The sequence below is a fragment of the Plecotus auritus genome, assembly GCF_963455305.1.
Source record: "Plecotus auritus genome assembly, chromosome: X".
Taxonomy (NCBI): Eukaryota; Metazoa; Chordata; class Mammalia; order Chiroptera; family Vespertilionidae; genus Plecotus; species Plecotus auritus.
The window spans coordinates 55,353,443-55,372,211 of NC_137784.1; the positions used below are offsets into that span (position 1 = coordinate 55,353,443).

The 18,769-nt window shown below is 38.5% G+C and overlaps 1 protein-coding gene across 1 annotated transcript in view; it reads right to left on the reverse strand.

Annotated features, from left to right (window-relative positions):
- Nucleotides 1-18,769, reverse strand: part of TEX11 (testis expressed 11) — a gene marked incomplete at both ends in the record, with an annotated part of 517,390 nt that overhangs the window by 104,215 nt on the left and 394,406 nt on the right. The window contains 3 exons of the mRNA XM_080652805.1: nt 11,162-11,248; nt 12,453-12,493; nt 15,918-15,974. Coding sequence (XP_080508931.1) covers nt 11,162-11,248; nt 12,453-12,493; nt 15,918-15,974 — 185 coding nt within the window. The remainder of the gene's footprint in view (nt 1-11,161; nt 11,249-12,452; nt 12,494-15,917; nt 15,975-18,769) is intronic.

Here is an 18,769-nt window from a genome sequence, read left to right on the forward strand (position 1 = left end):
CTTCAGTTGATCTCTTATTTCCCCCACCTCTCCCTAACCTTACTGCTGTAATTTGACAGTCTGTTTGATGCTTTACTGCCTCTGTATCTATCTTTTTCTTCATCAGTTTATAAATGCTTTTCATTATCCCCAAATGAGTGAGATCATGTGGTATTTTTCTTTCATTGACTGGCTTATTTCACTTAGCATAATGTTCTCTAATTCCATCCAGGTGCCTACAAATGGTAGTAATTCCTTCTTTTTTATGGCAGCATAGTATTCCATTGTGTAGATGTACCATAGTTTTCTGATACAGTCATCTGCTGACGGGCACTTAGGCTGTTTCCAAATCTTAGCTATGGTAAATTGTGCTGCTATGAACATAGGGGTGCATATATCCTTTCTGATTGGTGTTTCTAGTTTCTGAGGATATATTCCCAGGAGTGGGATTACTGGGTCAAATGGGAGTTCCATTTTCAGTTTTTTGAGGAAACTCCATACTGTTCTCCACAGTGCCTGCACCAGTCTGCATTCCCACCAGCAGTGCACGAGGGTTCCTTTTTCTCCGCATCCTCTCCAACACTTGTCGTTTGTTGATTTGTTGATGATAGCCATTCTGACAGGTGTGAGATGGTATCGCATTGTCGTTTTGATTTGCATCTCTTGGATAATTAGTGACTTTGAGCATGTTTTCATGTGTCTCTTGGCCTTCCTTCTGTCGTCTTTCAAAAAGATTCTATTTAGGTCTGTTACCCATTTTTTTATTGGATCATTTATCTTCCTTTTATTAAGTTGTATAAGCTGCCTGTAGATGTTGGAGATTAAACCTTTATCAGTGATAACATTTGCAAATATGTTCTCCCATACAGTGGGGTTTCTTGTTGTTTTGTTGATGGTTTCTTTTGCTGTGAAAAAGCTTTTTATTTTGATGTAGTCCCATTTGTTTATTTTCTCTTTGGCTTCCATTGCCCTAGGGGCAGTATCAGTGAAAAAGTTCTTTTGGCATATGTCTGAAATTTTGCTGCCTGTGGATTCCTCCAGTATTTTTATGGTTTCCCATCTTATATTTAAGTCCTGTACCCATTTTGAGTTTATTTTTGTGTATGGTGTAAGTTGGTGATCTAGTTTCATTTTTTTGCATGTATCTGTCCAATTTTCTCAACACCATTTATTAAAGAGACTGTCTTGACTCCATTGTATGCTCATGCCTCCTTTGTCAAATATTAAATGCGCATATTGGTTTGGGTCGATATCTGGATTCTCTATTCAGTTCCATTGATCTATATGTCTGTTCTTGTGCCAGTACCAGGCTGTTTTGAGGACAGTGGCTTTGTAATACAGCTTGAAATCTGGTATTGAGATCCCTCCTACTTTATTCTTCTTTCTCAGGATTGCTGTGGATATTCGGGGTCTTTTTTTATTCCAGATGAATTTTTGGAGAGTTCTTTCTAGGTCTGTGAAATACGCCGTTGGTATTTTAATGGGGAGTGCATTGAATCTATAGATTGCTTTGGGTAGTATGGACATTTTAATGATATTGATTATACCAATCAATGAACATGGTATGTTCTTCCATCTGTTTACATCTTCCTCTATCTCTTTTTTCAGTGTCCTGTAGTTTTCCACGTATAGGTCTTTTACCTCCTTGGTTAGGTTTATTCCTAAGTATCTTAATTTTTTTGGTGCGATGGAAAATGGGATTGCTTTTTTAGTCTCTCTTTCTGTAAGTTCACTGTTGGTGTATAGAAATGCCATAGATTTCTTCGTGTTAATTTTGTATCCTGCTACATTGCCGAATTCATTTATTAAGTCTGTTAGTTTTTTGATGGAGTCTTTCGGGTTTTTTATGTACAATATCATGTCATCTGCAAATAAGGACAGCTTTACTTCTTCTTTTCCAATTTGGATGCCTTTTATTTCTTCTTCTTGTCTAATTGCAGTGGCTAATACTTCCAGTACTATGTCAAACAGGAGTGGTGAGAGTGGGCATCCCTGTCTTGTTCCTGTTCTTAGGGGAAATGGTTTTAGTTTTTGCCCATTGAGTATGATGTTAGCTGTGGGTTTATCATATATAGCTTTTATTATGTTGAGGTATGATCCTTCTATTCCCACCTTGTTGAGAGTTTTTATCAAGAAAAGGTGTTGGATTTTGTCAAATGCTTTTTCTGCATCAATTGATATGACTATGTGATTTTTATCTCTCAATTTGTTTATGTGATGTATCACAGTTATTGATATGCGGATATTGAACCATCCTTGCATTCCTGGGATAAACCCTACTTGGTCATGTTGTATGATCTTTCTGATGTACTGCTGGATACGATTTGCTAGAATTTTGTTGAGGATTTTGGCATCTACATTCATGAGGGATATTGGCCTGTAATTCTCCTTCATTGTGTTGTCTTTATCTGGTTTTGGTATTAGGGTGATGCTGGCTTCATAGAAGGAGCTTGGAAGTGTTCCTTCCTCTTGAATTTTTTGGAATAGTCTGAGGAGGATAGGTTTCAGTTCTTCCTTGAATGTTTGGTAGAACTCTCCTGTGAAGCCGTCTGGCCCCGGGTTTTTGTTTGCCGGAAGCTCTTTGATGACTGCTTCAATTTCTTCCATAGTTACTGGCATGTTGAGCTGTTTAGATTCTTCCTGATTGAGTTTTGGAAGGTTATATTTTTCTAGGAATATGTCCATTTCCTCCAGGTTGTCCAGTTTGTTGGAATAGAGTTGTTCGTAGTATTTTTTAACAATCCTTTGTATTTCGGCGGGATCTGTTGTTATTTCACCTCTTTCATTTCTGATTTTGTTTATTTGGGTCCTCTCTCTTTGCTTCTTGGTGAGCCTGGCTAGAGGATCATCAATCTTGTTTATCCTTTCAAAGAACCAGCTCTTGGTTTTGTTGATCTTTTGTATTGTTTCTTTGGTCTCTATGTCGTTTATCTGTGCTCTGATCTTTATTATTTGCTTCCTTCTGCTTACACTGGGCTTTTCTTGTTGCTCTTTTTCTAACTCTTTGAGTTGTAGGGTTAGGTAATTTATTACCCCTGTTTCTTGTTTTTTGCAGTAGGCTTGTAGAGCTATGAACTTCCCTCTCAAGACTGCTTTCGCTGTGTCCCATAGATTTTGGATTGTAGTGTTTTCATTGTCATTTGTTGTCATGATGTTTTTTATTTCTTCTTTGATCTCTCTGGTAACCCCGTCATGGTTTAATAGCATGCTGTTTAGTATCCATGTGTTTGATTTCTTTGGGTTGTTTTTATTGTAGTTGATTTCCAGTTTTATGCCACTGTGGTCTGAGAAAATGCTTGATATGATTTCTATCTTCTTGAATTTGAATAGACTTTGCCTATGTCCCAACATATTGTCTATCTTTGAAAATGACCCATGTGCACTTGAGAAGAATGTATATTCTGTGGCTTTGGGGTGAAATGTTCTGAAGATGTCAATTAATTCCATCTGGTCTAGTGAGTCATTTAGGATTGATGTTTCTTTGCTGATGTTTTGTTTAGAGGATTTTTCCAATGGTGATAGTGGGGTATTAAAGTCTCCTACTATGATTGTATTGCTGTCAATCTCTCCCTTGATATCCTCCAGGAGTTTTTGTATGTATTTGGGTGCTCCTGTATTGGGTGCATATATGTTTACCAGAGTTATTTCTTCTTGTTGGATGGCTCCCTTTAGTATTATGAAATGGCCTTCCTTATCTCTTGTTATATCCTTCAGTTTGAGATCTACTTTGTCAGAAATAAGTATTGCTACCCCAGCTTTTTTTTCAGTTCCATTTGCCTGGGATACCTTTTTCCATCCCTTCACCCTCAGTCTGTGTGCGTCTTTTTTTCTGAGGTGGGTTTCTTGTAGACAGCAGATATATGGGTCGTGTTTTCTTATCCAATCCGTTACCCAAGTCTTTTGATTGGGGCATTTAATCCATTTACATTTAAAGTTATTATTGATAGGTACTTATTTGTCACCATTCCTATTCTTTACCCCTGTGTTACTTCTTCGCTTCCTGTTTCTTTCTTTCTTTCTTTTTTTTTTTTTTTTTTACAGCAGACCCTTTAGCATTTCTTGCATTGCTGGTTTGGTGGTAATAAATTCCCTTAGTCCTTTTTTGTCTGTGAAGCTCCTGATTTCACCTTCAATTTTGATTGGCAGCCTTGCTGGGTACAGTATTCTTGGATTCAGACCCTTCCTTTGCATGACTTTGTATATTTCATTCCATTCCCTTCTGGCCTGATGCGTTTCTGTTGAGAAATCAGTTGCTAGTCTGATGGGGGTTCCTTTGTTTGTAACTTTCTGTCTCTCTCTTGCTGCTTTTAATATTCTTACTTTGTTGTTGGTGTTTGCCAATTTAATTATAATGTGCCTTGGCGTTGGTCTTTTGGGGTTCATTTTGCTTGGGACTCTGTGAGCTTCTTGGATTTGTGTGGGTTTTTTCTTCCCTATATCAGGGAAATTTTCTGTCATTATTTCTTCAAAGAGGTTTTCTATTCCTTGCTCAGCTTCCTTTCCTTCTGGTACCCCTATTATGCGGATGTTGTTTTGTTTCGTGTTGTCCCAAAGTTCCCTTAGACTCTCCTCCTGCCTTTTAATTTTTTTTTCTAGAAGTTGCTCTACTTGGGTATTTTTTTCCATCTTGTCTTCTAGCTCACTGATGCGGTCCTCTGCTTCTTCTAGTCTACTCTTGATGCTTTCTATTGATTTCTTTACAGCAGCGATGTCATTTTTCATTTCTTCTTGGTTCTTCTTCATTTCCTCTTGGTTCTTGCTCATATTGTCAAATTTGTCTTCCATTCTTTTCAGCCACCTTATGACCATTTCTCTGAATTCTTTTTCTGGAAGGTTGCTTGCCTCCATTTCGTTTACTTCCTTTTCTGGTGATGCCTGCTTTTCTTTCATATGTGGGCTGCTTCTTTGTCTCCCCATGGTCTCTCTTCTCTGGGTGTCTGGTTATGTAGTTCTCTCTCTCCTGGGTTGATTTAAAGGCACAAAATACAGCACTACCAGGTACAACTCACAAGGCACTGAACAGGAATGTATTCACGATATTAATAACCTCCAATAAAGGTGACCACCAGAGAAAGGCAAATTAGGTGATAGGAGAGAAAGAAGAAGAGGAAAAAAGAAAGATAGAAAGAAAGAAAGAAAGAAAGAAAGAAAGAAAGAAAGAAAGAAAGAAAGAAAGAAAAAAGGAGTGTGAAAATGAAATTGGGAAAAGGGAAAGTAAAGAAAAAAAAAGTAAGAGAGACAAGAAAGTGACTAAGAGAGAAATGGGAACAGACTATATATATTGGGGATAAAACTCCAATAGAACAATCACTAATCCCAGCAAATGCCAGCAACAAGTGCCTGGGGATTAGTACAAACTACGACACCAACTAATATGGAGTGAGGCAAGGGAAAGCTGAAGCACTAAACAAACAAAAAATAAACAAAAGAAGAATAAGCAAAACAATCTCACAAAAAAGCATAAAAATTTGATATAATCTACATTCAAGCAAACAACAACAAAAGGACAGAGAGAAGGACAAGTTTATGGATAGCTCAGACAGCGAAGGGAGAGGTGTATATGGACTTGGAGCAGGGGATTGGAGATTAGATATGTAAGTAGGGTGAAATTTTAACAAGGGGTAAACAGAAAGAATAGGGATAATCTAAAGCAGTAAAAGGGTAAGATAAACAGGACACTGAAAAGGGGGAGGTTAGGAAGAGAGTGATGGCCTAAAGGTAGAGTTGAGATAGAGTAAAACGATGCTACAGGAAAGATAAAAATAGAACGTAGAACCCTAATCCCAAAATAAAATGAAGATAAAATAAAATGACACTTTAAAAAAAAAAAGGAAAAGATAAAATAGCAGTAGTAATAATACGGATTGAAAATAAAAATGTAATAATTAAAAAGGTAAAATCAAGTGATGAAAAAAGAAAAAAACGTTTCTTGATTAAAAGATGCAAAAAATGAAAATAGAAAAAAATAAAAATAATTAAAAAAATAAAAGGTAAAAATAAAATGTGAAGTAGTGAAGGTCATTCACTTCCTCTGTTTTTCTGTTTGGCACGCCTGTTTCTCAGTCCAGACAGTATTGTAGTTCCCTGCGATCCTCTGCTCTTCAGTGTTGTAAGTCAGTCCTGATTTTAAGCAGGCGGTGTGTCTTAATTTCTCGTATTCCTTTATTTTTGATTACACAAGAGTCAATTTGTGATTCAGCCCCTGGGTGGCAGTGTTTCTGGATTGACTTCCGGGTCTATCTATGGCCTCTCTAGGCAGTGTTAGAGCCTTCTTTCCCTGTGGCACTCACTACCGGTTTGTGGGAGTGGGCTGCCTCAGAGGTGACTCTCTGATGGTCACTCCCTGCTCCGATCCCCAGGTTCCAGAAAAACAACTTTCCCCTGCAGTCTCCCAGGGTGTCCCCAACTGGGTGATCCTATGTATTGGGCTTAGTAATCAGAAGCAAGAATTTCAAGAGGAAAAAGCCCAGTTGTGCGAACTCAGGGACTGCGCGTAAGCCCAGGCACCCAGGGAACGCAGGGGCTGCGCGTAAGTCTGGACTGCCTGAAATTCTTAGGGTGTCTCTGCACTTCAGATCAAAATGGGTTGCTTTTTAGAGTGCCCTTCTCTTAGTAGCTCTGAGGACCCCTTTCCACAATCACAGATCACGCCAGCCCCTACAGCCACGGATTTTTCTAGGCACAGACTTCCCTGGTCCTCCAGCTCCCGCAAAACGCGCGTTCCTCTCTCCCGCCGGGACCAGAGACCTCACCTTATCCCAGGTGAAATCTGACCTTTCCGTGGTGGAGTGTAGAGCTCCTCTGAACCCGTGTGTTTGCGCCAATTGGGGAGTGTTGTTTTGGGGCTCGCAGTCGTTCCTTGGGTGCCGCAGTTGTGGATTCTCAGGCTTCCGATAAGCTCCACTTTCCGGATCAAGATGGCGCAGACTCCACGTCCAAGCCCGCAGCTCCGGGAGGGGACCCAGCCGCAGTTGGTGCTGCCAGGTCAGGGGAACCCCGTTTAGCAGTCCCCTACCTCCTTCTGGAATTCAGCTGTCTCCCAACCAGCCAACAAACACTCCTTGTGCGACCCTCAGCTGTTCTTTCTTTCTGCTCCGGGACAAGGCTCGGAACACGTCTGTCTATTCCGCTGCCATTCTCGAAGCTTTTTTCTCTGAGCCTCAGTTTTGGCATCTAGAATCTGGGCACGAAAATCCAGTTGCTGGCTCTGTGTCTGTTGTGCCACCTCCCTGGTTGGTCCTCTGGCCCTGCTCTCCCACTTGTCAACAGTCCCATTGCCAAACTCCTTCCTGGAAATGGTGTGTGCCTGCCTACTTGGCAGATTTTGTTTTGCCTCTTCCTTTTAGATTTTTCTCTTCCTTTAGACTCCTCCTTCTCTGAAAAAATAAAATAGACGGGCCTTCCCAGCTCCTTAAGCTCTGTTTTCCCCTTTTTCCTCTTCTCTCCGGCCTCCTCCTTTCCATCAGGTCTTCCTCTCTCCTCCTTTTCTTTCATATGCAGGCTGTTTCTTTGTCTCCCCATGATCTCTCCTCTCCGGGTGTCTGGTTATGTAGCTCTCTCTCTTCTGTGTTGACCTAAAGGCACAAAATACAACACAACAAGGCACAACACACAAGGTACTGATACACAAATGTATTCACGATACTAATAACCCCAAATAAAGGTGACCACCAGAGAAAAGAGAATTTGGGGATAAAAAAAAGAGGACAACAATAATATTGAGAATAGGAAAAAAAGTAAGAGAGAAAGAAAGAGAATAAAAAAGAAGGGGAAAACTATTTATATGGGGAGAAAACTCCAAAAGAACAACAACTAATCCAAAAAAAAATTCAAACAACTAACACCCAGATATGAATGCAAACTACAATCAACAACTCATAACAAGTGAGGAGAGGAAAAACAGAAGCAAAAAAAGAGAAACAATCACTCAAACAAACAAAAAAACCAATGTAATCAACAGTCAAACTAACAACAATAGGACAGAGAGAAAGAAGGGCAAAACAAACAAAAAACATAAATAAAAATAACAACAAAAAAAGGAAGAGAGAAAAAAATTTGGATAGTGAAGAAAGAGAAGAGAGAAGTGTGTATGGACTTGGGGCTGGGGATCAGAAATTAGATATATAAGTAGGATGAATTTTGAATAGGTAAAAAGAAGGAATAGGAAAAATCTAAAGCAGGAATAAGGTAAGAGAAACAGGACAGCAAAAGGGGAAAGTTAGGAAGAGAGTGTTCGCATAAAGGTAAAGTTGAGATAGAGCAAAATGATGCTAAAGGAAAAATGAAAATAGAATGTAGAACACTAATGCTAAAATAAAATAACATAAAATAAAGAGAAAATAAAATTAAACTTTAAAAAAAGATAAAATAGTAGTTATAATACTCATTTAAAATAAAAATATAATTAAAAAGGTAAAATCAAGTGATAAAAAAGGAAAAAAATAGTTTCTTAGTAAAAGATAAAAAATAAAAATGTGCAGTAGTGAAGGTCATTCACTTCCTCTACTGTTCTGTTTGGCACACCTGTTTCCTGCCAGGTAGTCAGGACAGTATTGAAGTTCCCTGTGTTCCACAGCTCCTCTGTGTTGTATGCCACAATCTTGTTTTCAAGCAGGCAGTATTTCTTTGGTACTAAGCCTGCCTGTGGTTACATTTACACAAGAGTCAGTTTGTCATTCAACCACTGGGTGGCAGTGTTTCTGTATTGACATCCAGGGCTATAAGTGCTCTCTACCCAGTATTTAGAATTTGTTTTCCCTGCTGCACTTAATACTGGTTTGGGGGTATTGACTGCCCCAGGGCTGGTTTTCTGATGGTTTCTCCTTGCTCTGATCACCAGGTTCCACAAAAACAACTTTCCCCTTCAGTCTTTCAGAGTGTTTTTAATTGGGTGATCCTATGTACTGGGCTTATTAATCAAAATTAAGGATTTAAAGAGAAAAAGGAGCCAGTGTAAGTGCGCAAACTTGTGACTTTTTCACCCTGGCACTGCGCGCGACTCTGTTCGTGTCTCTGTGCACGTCTTTTTCCCCCCGGCACAGCACAGCCAGTTTCGTGGTAAAGCTTCAGGATGTCTTTTTGTGCCCAGCCCAGCTATGGGTTGATTTCTAGAGTTTCCTTCTGCCAGCAGCCCTGTAGACCCCCTTCCACATTCATGGACTATGCTGGCCCCAACGTCTGTGGATTTTGTGGGGCACAGACTTCCTCCGAACCTCCAGAACCCACTGCATACATTTCTCCCTTCAGCCGGGATCACAGACCTCATCTTTCTCTGGGCGAAATCTGCCCTTTCCATGAGAAGGTGCAGAGCTCGTCTGGGTCTGCGTATTTGCGCTATTTGAGGCCCGGTGTTTGTGGGTTCACAGCTGGTCCCTGGGTGTTGTGGTTGTAGGGTCCCGGGAGGTATCTGATTCTTCCCAATTGAAGGTAAGGCTAGGCTTCTGATCACAGACACTCTCCCCTTCAAGATGGCGCAGTCTCTGCGGCAGAGCCAGTCCCTCCAGGAGAGATTTCAGCAGCAGTGGAAGCTGCCCAGTTAGGGGAGCCCAGTCCAACACTCCCCAACAGTCCCTTGGAATATAGCTGTCCCTCACTCACAAATAGACACTCCTCGTATGTCCACACACTCTCCTTTCATTCTCTCACACACTATCTTGCAGCCTGCCTTCCCATCGGCAGCCATCTTCCTAACTTGCTAACTTTAGTTTTTAGATAAGTTTTAGAGACTTCAATTTTAGGCCAATGACCAATTGAGGTAGAGCTAATTTAAAAAAACAAAACACTAGGATATATACAATAAATTCTTAGCACAAATCCACCAAAAAATGAGGTTCACCAAGGAGCTCACCAATTGGCATTGGTAAAAATAATTTAAAATTTAGTAAAGGACATGGTACACTAGAATCAAGGGTTGAACTGCTGGAAAGATTTACATCTTCCATAGAGCAGTGGAAGCCCCCCATTAGGTAACATTCAGCATGATCTTTACCTTGGAATATCAAAATTAAAATTCAGTAAATGAAGTATTGGAAAGTAAATTTTCAAATTTTCAAAAAATAAAAGTCATTAAACCTTTCTATAATTTAAATGTTTATTTTCCATTATTTGCATAACTTTGTTTTCCCTGCTGCACTTAATACTGGTTTGGGGACATGAACTGCCCCAGGGCTGGTTTTCTGATGGTTTCTCCTTGCTTTGATCATCAGGTTCCACAAAAACAACTTTCCCCCCTTCAGTCTTTCAGAGTGTTTTTAATTGTGTGATCCTATGTACTGGGCTTATTAATCAAAATTAAGGATTTAAAGAGAAAAAGGAGCCAGTGTAAGTGCGCAAACTCGCGACTTTTTCGCCCTGGCACTGCGCGCGACTCTGTTGATGCTTTCTATTGCTGTATTTATTCCCTTTTCTACTAGATTAGAGCCCCAGCAAACCCCGTAAAGCAGAAAAAGGACCATGTAGAATCAGTCCACTTTGTGATATTGCTGCTTAATTGCTTGTTTACTTATCACTATAGTAACTGCTTCACAACATTCATAATTGTACAGCTTGCTGAATTTTCTCAAAGGGACTATATATATTCATGTAACTAATAGAGATACTAGTAAAGAACGATCTAGATCATTACCAGAAGCTACCCCACCAACCCTCTTCAAGTCCAACCCCTCAAGGATAACCACTATCCTGAGTTCTAACACCATAAATTAGTTTTGCCTGTTGTCATTTTTTAATCATATATAAATGGAATCACATAATATGTACTCAATGTCTGGGTTCTTTTGCTCAACATTATGTTTGTGAGATTCATCTATATTGTTGAATATAGTTTATTTTGATGAATCATACTTAAAGAATAATTGGGCATTCTAGACGAAGTTTAGAAGCATAACCTTAGGGATCTGCAGTTATAATTCATCATTTTATTTTTAGACCCAATTCTATAGAATATAAGAAAACTAATATTTATTGAGTACCTACTATGTTCCAGGTATATATACTTTCATTTACAACCCTTCATAATCCTATGAAGTATATATATTTGTTCTCATTTTATAAATAATTAACCTGAGATAAAGCAAGTTATCCTTGTATCCATAGATACAAATGAAAGAGCTAAAATTTGAATCTACATCTGTTAATTCTACCACCCCATAATGTTTCCAATAGTCACAGAATTTTCTTTTACCTATTTTTCTAAACCAGTGAGCTTCATTAATCCTTGAGTCTGAAGTCGAGTCTTCTCCAACAAAAGACTGAGGAAATTTCAGGAGTGCTGCATCAACCAGGAAAATTTTATATTAATTAAGGTCTTTTACTCTAGCAAAGTTATTAATCCAGTTTTAAAAACAGACGAATAAGAGTTTGAATTTACAAAATTTGTATGTGTGTGAGTTCGTGTACGCATGGGTGCATATCAAAAGTAATTAAAATGATGAAATGCATTACCAAGCTCCAAGAAGCAAGCTGTTAACTCAAATTTTGAGGAACAAACATGTCTTTGGAGAGATTTATAATTTAAATTAAAGCAATCATTCACCACCTGAGGTAGAAATATATGATTTACATGTAAGGAAATAAAGAGTCAGAACAATCATTAAAAATACTGCAATGGAGATTGAGAACTGGAAGAATATCAATAGGCTGGCATAGTATTTATTGAGTTCCTACAGCAAGCATATTTCAGAACCAGAACATGATGTCACCAGAAAGCATTTACTACATACACATATGCCCTTCTGAGTGAAAAAGATGCCAACCAGCAAAGTTATTCTTTTTTGAAAAGCTTTGGTTTCTAAACCACTTTGCTATATTTAACACCTGTTGTCAGGTATTTGAAGTATAACACTGAACTACTGCAATAAATAGAATAGAATAGAATTTCTAAGATGTGGAGCTTTGGGTATGTTTTGGATATAAGGAAATAGGTATGTGAGCAGTAGACATGGGAAGACCTGTTAGGCAAAAGGGAGATACCACGTAAGAAAGCATGAAGTTGGGAAAGGAATGAGATGTAGGTAGGTTAGCTTGAATGAAGGGAACAGAAAGGAATTATCAGTAGATAGATAGATAGCTTCAAAATAACAGTAAACAATCAGAATTTGATTCAGAAAACATGAAAACTAGCAGGGTTCAGAACATTATTTGTCTTAATCCCTCTTCACCTGTTCAATTCAGGAAGGGTGGGAGGGAGGGAGAAAAAGAGAAAAGGAGGGGGAGGGAGAGAGGAAGGAAGGAAATGTTTTTAAGAAAAATTGGAATAGAAACAGAGCTGAAATCACATTTGCATATGGAAGCTAGGGATGACAAACTTCTCTCTGCTTGTGAATAAAGAATCCAAGGTAGATTGCTGTGACAAATGTTAACAAAAGCAAATGTTAACTCAAACATGAGGTTTTAGTCAGTGTGCTCAAGGTACTTGGAAAATTTAATAGAGGATAAGGGCAAGAAGGCCTGAAAATGACCAAGAAGATATTTACCTGTATTCAAGCAAGTCAAAAGTCTATCCATTTCTTTCTTTCTAAAAAATAAAGAAAATAATATTTTCCTACTATAGAAAAGTAACACGAGACCCTATTTGTGCCTGAGAGCTGTGCAAAACTGCAAAATTGGGAAGTTTGTTTTTCAAGGCTCCAACATGTAATTTCAACACTATTTTTCCCCACTATAAGATCATGTTCCTCATCCCTAGTGCACTCATATTTTTCTCTCTTCCTCTTCTACACCTACACTCAACAAAGGATTTCAATGACTGATAAGGTTTTTATATTACAGGGCCATAGAATTTGAGAGTAGGTAGTGATCTCTCTGATTTTCAAGGTTTTTTTTTGAAGAGGAAAAATTAAAATCCTTCTTTCAAATAAAATTTTATAGCAGTCTAATATACAAGAAAAGATAAAAGTGTAGCTGCCCTGGTTGAGCCAGTGGTAGATGGAGGCTTAGAGCCTCACCTTCCTGAAAGTCCCTGAGTCAGTGCCACAGAATTTCCAGGGTTCTGAGGAATATAGTTTAAAAAACACTTATCCTGTTCAGAGAAAACAGATCTGGAAATGGGGGGATGATGTGTCCAAGGCCATAAAAATAATGACAATATCAAGACTGCTACCCATGTCTCTTGACCCTTTGTCAAGCTTCTTTAAGGGATATACACATTTTAATAGAGGAAACCATTCTGTTTTACTTATACATAGGAATGAATATGAAATTATTGGCAAACTCAAGTAAGGAAGGTTATAAGAGTAGGGTAGAGCATATTATAAAACTGGCTTTATGAGAAGAAGGTCTAGTATATCATAAAAACTGTGCTTCAAGAAAAGTAGCAGCTTTCTCAGGGATAAATATTAGAATTCTGATTTATATAAAGTAACTTCTTATAGTAAATTTTATTAATTTGAATTTCAGCTGAGTTAAAGTTACCTTCTTCCTTATTTAATTCAGTGACTATATAAAATAATCTAGGAACTGTCCATTAATGCAAATAAATGATACAAATAATGATGAGGATGTGAAAAGGGGATGTATGGTTTATTTAAAAGACTAAGTGCTTTAAAAATTTTAGCACACAAATTTATTAATACTTAGGTAGATACTGCTAATTAAAAAAACCATAAAATTGTTAGATGAGAAAGGAACTTTAGTCATTATCCAGTCTAGATTTTTAATTTAACAGGTGAAGAAAAAAAGCTTAGAAAAGTTAAATAAGCTGTTATTGCCTAAGGTAAACCAGAAGTTAGTGAAATAGTTGAAACTAGAATTTAATTCTCTGTCTCTTGCCACTGAATTAGGCTTTTTAAAAAAGTTAGTCCAATCAATTTGTTAAATCAGGAATCAGGTCCTGACCTCTACCTGAAAACACTGCTAGCATATGTTCTTTATTACCATATTTACTTGAAAACAATAAGTACAGCCCTGAATTGTGTTCTCAGTGGTTAGAGCGCCAGTCTCAGGTTCGATTCCCAGTCAAGGTCACATACCTAGGTTGCAGGTTCAATCCCCAGCCCATCGGGGTGCGTGCGGGAGGCAACCAATCAATGTCTCTCTCTCACATATATATTTCTCTCTCTCCTTTTCCCTTTCTCTCTAAAAATCAATGGAAAAACTATCCTCAGTGAGGATTAACAAACACACACACAAAGGAACACAATAAGGGTATAAAGTATTCCATAATCTAAGTAGGTTTTAATGAGTGGGGTTTGACTGTTATGTCACAATTACATGAGCTATGAAGCACTTGTAAATCTAGTGATAAAAAACTTCTTTTAAAGAACAGATATTCAATCATTTAAATAAACTGAGTGACTATTATGTGTCAGGTACTATCTGAGGTTTCAGAGAATCAAGAAGCTCTTGCAATCTAGTAACTATCAAAGTTTAGTTACTCAGTTTCCTTTTTTATTTTTTAACATTTTTATTGAATTTATTTGGGTGACATTGTTTAATAAAATTACATAGGTTTCAGGTATACCATCCTATAATACACCATCTGTATATTGTATTGTGTGTTCACCACCCCAAGTCAAGTCTCCTTTTATCACCATTTATCCCCCCGTACCCTCTTCTATCTCACCTCACGCCCCTTTCCCTTGGGTAGTCACCATACCGTTGTCTGTGTCTATGAGATTTTTTAATCCCTTCACCCTTTCACCCAGCCCCCCAACCCACCACCCTTCTGACAGCTGTCAGTCTGTTCTCTGTATGTATGAGTCTGTTTCTATTTTATTTGTTTGTTTCTTTTATTCATTTAACCTTTTATTGTAGAACATTTCAAAGATGTTTATATGTTAACAAGTAAGTGAATCCCCATGTATCTATCACTCAACTTCAATAATTATGAACTCATCATCAATCTTAATTCAATGATACCCTCCACCAACTCCTTCCCCTCCCATATTATTCTGAAGCAAATTCCAGACATCACATCATTTCATCCATAAATATTTTAGGATGTGTCTATAAAAGACAAGGATTCTTTTAAGAAACATAACCACACTACCATTATATGCCTTAAAATTAACAAGTTCTTAATATCATCAAGTGTTTGGTCAATAATCAACTTTTCAATTATCTCAATATATTTTTTTGTGGTTTGAGTTGCCTAATAATGGGTTCATAGAGCCTGTAAAGAGGCAAAACTTATATATGCTTGGGTAAAATTTGTACTATGATAAAAAGTCATCAATCCAATATTATCTCAGTCACAGATATTTCTCAAAAAATTTACCTGAAAAAATATATTGTCTCCAGGTACAAATATATAAAGAAAAAGTGAAGTAGAGATACACAAAAAGCAGAGTTTTGTATGAGTAGAGAATGTAGACATGGGAATATTTCTCTGAAAGTTATCACTAATCAAGGCCTTGAATAAAGTTTTATTTCAAATCATTAGGAGGTAGTGAATTTTGTAAATGAAAAAAATTGGTGACCCAATTCTTCTACAAACTGTTAAGTTTTTGATATCTTATGCCATAGAAACTATGAGAAGAAATATATGTGAATACTGAGCTGAGCTGATACAGAATCAGAATCAACAAGCCAACTAGGTTATATGTTTCTGTGGGAAACTAAGTGATATGTCTATAAGTGTCCTGTTAAGAAAGAAGGAAGCAGATGCAATATCATAATGAAATCATAGCTAACATTGTTGAGGGTTTAGTAAGTGCCTGGCAGTCTTCTTTTAAGTGTTTTACATGAATTTACTCATCCAGTTATCATAGCAACCCCATAAAGTAGGTACTATTATTATTCCCATTGTACATATGGGGAAACAGCAGCTCAGGTCATATACCTATAAGTGGCAGAGCCAGGAGATAAAGCCAGGAAGACTGGCTCCAGAGCTTATATTGGTCTTACCCACTGTACTATACTTCTCTCAGTATAAGGTTTATATTGAAAACTACTATAATTTTTCTAATGGTGAATATATCATTTCTGTTGAAATAACTTACTTGTTTTCAGATTCTGGCATTTCAGAAACTTTTGGAACAAGAAGACGAAACAAACACCTGTATGATAAAATAACATAAAAAGTGATGCTTAGGAAGAAACATGCAAAAGAATAAATACCAAGTTGATTACTCGAGGAGGCAGAAGTGAGAAAAGAGAGGGTAAGGAAGAGATTAATTCTTTTTTATTTATAGATCTTTGTATTGTTTTAATAGTTGTAATGAAAACATACCAATTTGTAATTTTGGAAGAGTAATTTAAATAAGAATTTTTTTTGAAAAGTGATGCTTATGAAAAATTCTTAAATAGTTCCACAGTTTATAGAATTACCCCAAATCATCTTCTAGAACATTAAGTAAGTCTTTTTATTTTTCTTATTATTAAGGAACCTAGAACTGGCCATTGGGTTCCACATAAACTGGAATGACTATTCTTTGAAGGGATCTGGTAGTATAATGACAAACCAACAAAGTGAGGTCAGTTTATAAAGTTTCAAACCCTAAATTTTTTAAAAATACCATCTATCCTGAATGTTTTCAGATATTTATTTGCCTGAAGGCATATAAGTATCTCAAGATTCCTTCTGATACTTTTATTTCTGTGATTCCATTTCCTTTTGGAAGTGTGACCTCGGGCAGAGTTGACAAACAGGAGAACCACTATAGAACCCTTTTGCTTTACAATTTTTCCCACTGACATATTCTCAGTCACATCATTAGGAGTTACCATGTCCTAACCTCACTTTCCTCTGCCTCACTATTGTATGTAAAAGTTCCCTTTTGATAAACTATTTTTCATCATAAAAAGAGAGAAGGGGGAAAATCAGGTTCAAATGAAATATATTTTTTTTAACTTTAACATCCCTATCAAATACCCAATGGCATTTTATACAGAAATAGAAAACAAATCCTAAAATTTTTATGGAGCCACAAAAGATCTTGAATAGCCAAAGCAATCTTGAGAAAGAGCGAAGCTAAAGGGCTCACACATCCTGACTTCAAATTATACCGGTACTATGAAGCTATAATAATAAAAACAGTATGGTACTGGCATAAAAAATAGTCATATAGAACAATGTAATAAAATAGGGAGCCCAGAAATAAGCCCATGTATATACAATCAAGTAATACTGGTCAAGGGAGCAAAGAATACAAAATAGAGAAAAGATAGGTTTTTCAGTAAATGATGTTGGGAAAACAGGGTATTCACATGCAAAGGAATGAAACTGAACTCCATATCATGTATTACTCATAAAAAATTAACTTGAAATGAATTAAAGACTTAAATATAAGACCTGAAACCACAAAACTCTTAGAAGAAAACACAGGGAAAGAGTTCCTTGACAATGATTTTTTTTATATGACACCCAAAGCATAAACAACAAAAGCAAAAATAAATGAGTGGGACTTCATAAAACTAAAAAGCTTCTGTACAGCAAAAAAGGGGAAAAAAACTATTAACAAAATGAAAAGCCCCACCAGCATGGCTCAGTGGTTGAGCATCAACCTATGAACCAGGAGGTCAGGGTTCAATTCCTTTTCAGGGCACATGCCTGGGTTGCGGGCTCTTTCCCCAGTAGGGGGTGTGCAGGAGGCAGCCAGTCAATTATTCTCTCTCATCATTGGTTGTTCTAACTCTCTCCCTCTTATTTCCTCTCTGAAATCAATAAAAATATTTTAAAAAAACAGAGGCCCGGTGCACAAAATTCATGCACTCGGCAGGGGGGTGTCCCTCAGCCCAGCCTGCACCCTCTCCAATCTGGGACCCCTCAAGGGATGTCCGACTGGGATGAGGCCTAAAAGGGCAGACGGACATCCCTTTCACAATCCAGGACTGCTGGCTTCCAACCACTCGCCTGCCTGCCTGCCTGATTGCCCCTAACCGCTTCTGCCTGCCAGCCTGATCACCCCCTAACCACTCCCCTGCCAGCCTGATTGATGCCTAACTGCTCCCCTGCTGGCACGATTGCCCTTAATTGCCCTCTGCTGCCAGCCTGGTCACCCCTAACTAGAGGACTGGTCACCCCTAATTGCCCTACCCTGCAGGCCTGGTCCCCCCGAACTGCCTTCCCCTGCAGGCCTGGTCACCCCCAACTGCCCTCCTTTGCCAGCCTGGTTGCCCTTAACTGCCCTCTCCTGTCAGCCTGGTTGCCCCTAACTGTCCTCCCCTGCAGGCCTGGTGCCCCCCAACTGCCCTTCCCTGCTGGCCCAGTCACCCCTAACTGCTCTCCCTTGCCAGCCTGGTTGCCCCTAACTGCCCTCCCCTGCCAGCCTGGTTGCCCCCAACTGCCCTCCCCTGCAGGCCTGGTGCCCCCCAACTGCCCTCCCCTGCAGGCCTGGTCACCCCTAACTGTCCTCCCCTGCAGGCCTGGTTGCCCCTTACTGCCCTCTCCTGCTGGCCTGGGTCCCCCCAAACTCTCCTCCTTTGCAGGCTTGAGTGCCCCCCCAATTGTCCTCCCCTGCAGGCCTGGTCACCCCTAACTGCCCTCCCCTGCTGGCCTGATCGCCCACAACTGTCCTCCCCTGCCAGCCATGTTGTGGTGGCCATCTTTGACCACATGGGGGCGGCCATCTTGTGTGTTGGAGTGATGGTCAATTTCCATATTAGCTCTTTATTAGATAGGATAACAAAATGAAAAGGCAACCTACAGAATGCGAAAAATATTTTCAAACCATATATCTGACAAGGAGTTAATATTTAAAATATATAAGAAACTCATATGACTCAATGCCAAAACAAACAAAAAATCCAACCAATCTGTTTTTAAAATGCGCAAAGGACCCAAATAGACATTTTCCCAAAGAAGACATACAGATGACCAATAGTTATGTGAAAATATGCTCAACATCACTAA